The sequence below is a fragment of the Danio rerio genome, chromosome 6, assembly GCF_052040795.2.
Source record: "Danio rerio strain M-AB ecotype USA chromosome 6, GRCz13ab, whole genome shotgun sequence".
Classification (NCBI taxonomy): Eukaryota; Metazoa; Chordata; class Actinopteri; order Cypriniformes; family Danionidae; genus Danio; species Danio rerio.
In genome coordinates, this window is record NC_141026.1 from 2,997,501 (window position 1) to 3,002,500 (window position 5,000).

Here is a 5,000-nt window from a genome sequence, read left to right on the forward strand (position 1 = left end):
ATAATAGCAATTTAGTATTTTTTAATTTGATATTTTATATAAAATAGTCAAATAAAAGTGTTTTATTTATTTATTATTGTAAATATAATATTTTAAACAATTAATTCTTTTAATATGATATATTAATAGTATGGTTTTGTGCTATTTTTATACATTTTTGCATTTTTTTATTTGTTTATAAATATTGATATTTATAAATAAAAAAATGTTGTGCTTTTTTTAAAAAAAAGAAAAAGTATATAGTGGGTGTGTGTGTACTTGTTTTTATACACCAGTGGGGACTTAAACATGAATACACACAAACTCATGGGGACGTGTGTCAACTTTGGGTGTGTATGTGTGCATGTGTGTGTAGTGTAAGTGTAGGTGTTTGTATGCAAGTGTGTTTTACCACTACAGATCTGGTGTAAACTCAGTCACTGAGTCCCTCTAGTGTGGGATCTTCAGAGCGCAGGGATCACTGTGAGATTTACAGCCACACGGCAGCTCTGCTCAGTGGGAAGATCATATGAATTAGATGAAGTTGTATTATATATCATCATAAAACCTGGCAATGTCAACTGCAGCCATGGCCGGGAACGAGTTTTTTTGGAGGGTTTCTGCTAAAAGTCTATTCATCAGAGCAGATTGTGTGTGGATGGATGAAGCCATGTGTATTCTGGGATGTTGGAGCTGTGTCAGTAATCTTCCTCTGTTTGCTTTGTGTTTTAGTGTTGAGTATCCGTGGAGCTCAGGAGGAGGAGCCTCCCGACGCTCAGCTGATGCGATTGGACAACATGCTGCTGGCGGAGGGCGTGTCCGGGCCGGAGAAAGGGGGCGGGTCTGCGGCGGCAGCGGCTGCAGCTGCGGCTTCAGGAGGAGTCGGAGCCGATAACTCCGCCGAACACTCTGACTACAGAGCCAAACTCTCACAGATCCGCCAGATCTACCACACTGAGCTGGAGAAATACGAGCAGGTCAGCAAACATGTAATAATGATAATATATTTCTTTATTTATTTTATTTATTATTGATTTGAAATAATGGGACTAAGCCGAAAAGAAAATGGATGAATTGATTTGAAATATGCTTGTGGTGGGAGACAAACAAACTGGCGCAGTAGGTAGTGCGGTCGCCTCACAGCAAGAAGGTTACTGGTTTGAGCCTCGGCTCAGTTGGTGTTTCTGTGTGGAGTTTGCATGTTCTCCCTGCGTTCGCATGGGTTTCCTCCGGGTGCTCCGGTTTCCCCCACAGTCCAAAGACATGCGGTACAGGTGAATTGGGTAGGCTAAATTGTCCGTAGTGTATGAGTGTGTGTGTGAATGTGTGTGTGGATGTTTCCCAGAGATGGGTTGCGGCTGGAAGGGCATCCGCTGTGTAAAAACTTGCTGGATAAGTTGGCGGTTCATTCCGCTGTGGCGACCCCGGATTAATAAAGGGACTAAGCCGACAAGAAAATGAATGAATGAATGAATGAATGAATGAATTTTGTTTATTAACAACTGTTATACAGAGAAAAAGTTTTATTTGTTTTATTTCGGCTAGAATAAATTAAAATGTTAAAAAACATCTTAAGGTCAATACTATTACCTTTAAGCAATATTGTTTCTGATTGTCTACAAAACAAATGAGTTTAAAGACCCAGTGAAGTGCTTTAAAATGTGCATTTTTTTAATTCGATGTTTGTCAAAATCACAACTGAAACATGAAGAGAGGGCGGGACATAGAGTAGCCCCTCCCCTTTAAAAAAAGAGCCAACAGCATTTTGGTTTATCACAGCTCTGCCAGTGAGAGTGGTGGAGCTCAAGCGCATCAAATGAAAAGCAAATGAGAAACGTCTTGAAGGGGGCGGGGCATGGCAGAAACTAGAGAGCATTTCATTGGTCAAGATTCGATGAGAAACTGAAATATGAGGTGACATTAAAAAATGTTGATCTATTTATACCAAAGTGAAATTTTAAATCTATGAAATGAAAAAAAAAAGTATTTACAAAGAAATAATTTGATTAAATAAGTAATAACTCAATAAATCTATATTTTTCAATATTTATAAGAAATTAATGGGAACATTATGGGAAATATAATGGAAATATTAACATTTTTTGCCCTTTGGAATGAATATAATTTAATGTAATTCTTAGGTGTGTGTGTGTGTGGTTGTGTGGGTGTTTGATTCTCTGACCTGAATAAAAACCTAGAGACATTTTAGCTACTCCTCACTTTCTGACACCCATTTAAAGGGCCCTTAGAGAATTATATTGTGTCAATAAATGTCCTTTTAAAGATAGTGAAAACATAAGTGTGTATGTGTGTGCATGTGTACTTGTGTATATCTCAGCAGGCAGCATTGGCGCCCCAGACTCTGTCAGATCAGATCATGATGCTGAAGATGCTGTGTGTGTGTGTGTGTGTGTGTGTGTGTGTGTGTGTGTGTGTGTGTGTGTGTGTGTCAGTGTGGGGAAAGCAGCTCATTCCCCCTCAGATGTGATTTCAGACTCCCTCCTGTTTTAATCTGTGAGCTTCATCACAGTCAGTGCTCTTGTGTTGCTGCTGACAGACCAGCATTCCAGCGGTCATGGAGAACCGGGCATGGGGTGTGTGTGTGTGTGATATTGACAGAAAACTCTCTCTCTTCTCTCTCGCTGGTTTAAGCTTCAGATAAGTATTTGTGACATTAAAACCTCCAGTAGATGACAACATGTTCCTGTTCTATTGAGAGATTTGAGCAGCTGCTTCATTTAGAACAGAGGTGGTCAAGGTAGGGCCTGCGGGCCAAAATTGGTAACCTTTGTTTCTGCCCACCATCCCATCTGAGAAGAGAAAGGGGGAATGTAGGTTGGGGCAAATGTTTTTGACAGATCGTCATTTAAAATTTAACATAACATTTTGTTTCTTTGTTTAATTGAGAAGCTACTAAAATTGGAATCTCATCTCATTTTCGTCCGATGGATTGATTGATTGATTGATTGATTGATTGATTGATTCAATCGATTTGTTCATGCATTTGATAGATATATAGATTAATTGATTAATTCATTTATTGTATTTATTTATTCAATAAGTCGGTTGATTTATTCATTCATTCATTCATTCATTCATTTGATGGATTGATTGATTCATTCATTTGATTCATTTATTCATTTGTGCATACAATGGATTGCTTCATTCGTTCATTCGATTAATTTATTTAATCATGCATTCGATGGATTGATTATTGATTGATTAATTTAGCTTTGCTTTTAAACTGTATAACTTTGGTCAAATGTTTTGGGAATCCTTCCACTTTTGGCCCATTCCTCCTGACAGAATTGGTGTAACTGAGTCAGATTTGTAGGCTGTCTTGCTCGCACAAGCTTTTTTAACTCTGCCCACACATTTTCTATAGGATTGGGATCAGGGCTTTGTGATGGCCACTCCAAAACATTCACTCTGTTGTCCTTAAAGCACATTTGAACTCATTTGGCAGTATGCTTAGGGTCATGGTCTATTTGGAAGACCCATTTGTGGCCAAATTTAATGTCCTGGCTGATGTCTTGAGATGTTGCTTCAGTATTTCTACATAATGTTCTTTCTTCATGATGCATCTATGCTGTGAAGTGGACCAGTCCCTCCTGCAGCAAAACAGCCCCACAACATGATTCTGCCGCCCCCATACTTCACAGTAGGGATGGTGTTCCTAGGCATGTAAGCTTTCCCCTTTGTCCTCCAAATGTAACACTGATCATTATGGCCAAACAGTAAATCTTAGTTCCATCAGAGCACAGGACATGTCTCCAAAAATGAGTCTTTTTCCAGTGTAATTTAGCAAATGGTAATCTGGCTTTGTTGTTGATTCTGGCTTGTTGATTTTCCCATGTTGTCACAGAAGGAAGCAGTGTGTTTGAGCTTTTCCTTCAATACTATTCTACAGTTGTGCCTCCAATTAACTCAAATGTTGTCAATTAGCCAATCAGAAACTTCCAAAACCCTGACATCATCATCAGAGCGTTATCAGAGGCAGAATAATCTTATTGTATGGGAACTTGACTTTCAAGAAAAAAATTCTCAGAAAATATCTCTCATTATTCTGCTATTAAGCAGAACAGAAACACATTTGATCATCCTTACTTACCTAAAACAGACTTTTTTTTCAAAAGGTTATGTGCCTTCTTATACAGTGTATGTAAACTTCTGTTTTCAACTGTATGTAAATGTCACATATACTCTTGAAGTATATTAAATGTATTAAATGAGTGTTTGAGTGCGAGCATCAGTCGCTGATGTGCTGCTCAGATCTATTCAGATGATGAATGGTCAGGACAGAGGAGAGGTGATGTACTGAAATGCATTCTGGGACAGGGCCAGGTGTCCTCTGTTTGTTTGTTCACAGAAGGACATTCATAGCTGTCATAGAGAACCACACACACACATATACACACACAGACGGACCACCAACACAAGAGCAAACGTGTCCTTCATCACGGCTCTGACTGTTGTTGTGCTCTTCTTCCCATGAGTCCCGCTGTTTGAGTAATGAGCAGATCACGCCGATGAGGCCATCGCAGAATTAAAGCGCAGTGTTGAACGTGTAAGCACTCATTTTTAGGACTGATTAATGAACTCCTGAAGGATCTGCTTTATGAGGGGAAAGGATGAGCTTGATGAGCATCACTACATTAGACTTCATTCACATCCTCGTACATCTCTCATGTTTATGTAATATTGAATACTTTCAATGATATAATTATATTTATTAGAGCTGGGATTGGACATGATGATATGTTGTATTATTGACGCAGTTGGTAGCACAATCGCCTCACAGCAAGAAGGTCACTTGTTCGAGTCTTGACTGTGTCAGTTTGAATTTCTGTGTGGAGTTTGCATGTTCTCCTCGTGTAGGCATGGGTTTTCTCCGGGTGCTCCGGTTACCCCCACAAGTCCAAAGACATGTGGTATAGGTGAATTGGGTAAGTGTGTGTAAATGAGTGCGTATGGATGTTTCCCAGTGATTGGGTTGCTGCTGGAAGGGTATCCGCTGCGTA

The 5,000-nt window shown here is 39.3% G+C and overlaps 1 protein-coding gene across 15 annotated transcripts in view; it reads left to right on the forward strand.

Annotated features, from left to right (window-relative positions):
* The window catches only part of pbx1b (pre-B-cell leukemia homeobox 1b), a 127,349-nt gene that overhangs the window by 101,589 nt on the left and 20,760 nt on the right, over nucleotides 1–5,000 (forward strand). For 9 of the 15 annotated variants that reach the window (XR_015492858.1, XR_015492859.1, XR_015492862.1 and 6 more), the window contains one exon: nucleotides 712–956. Coding sequence is in view for 7 of the 15 variants with exons in the window: in XM_087255994.1 (XP_087112120.1) it covers nucleotides 712–956 (245 nt within the window). In the remaining 8 variants the exon portion in view is untranslated. Of the gene's footprint in view, nucleotides 1–711; nucleotides 969–5,000 lie in introns of all 15 variants that reach the window. The other 6 variants (XR_015492857.1, XR_015492860.1, XR_015492861.1 and 3 more) reach the window with 1 other exon arrangement.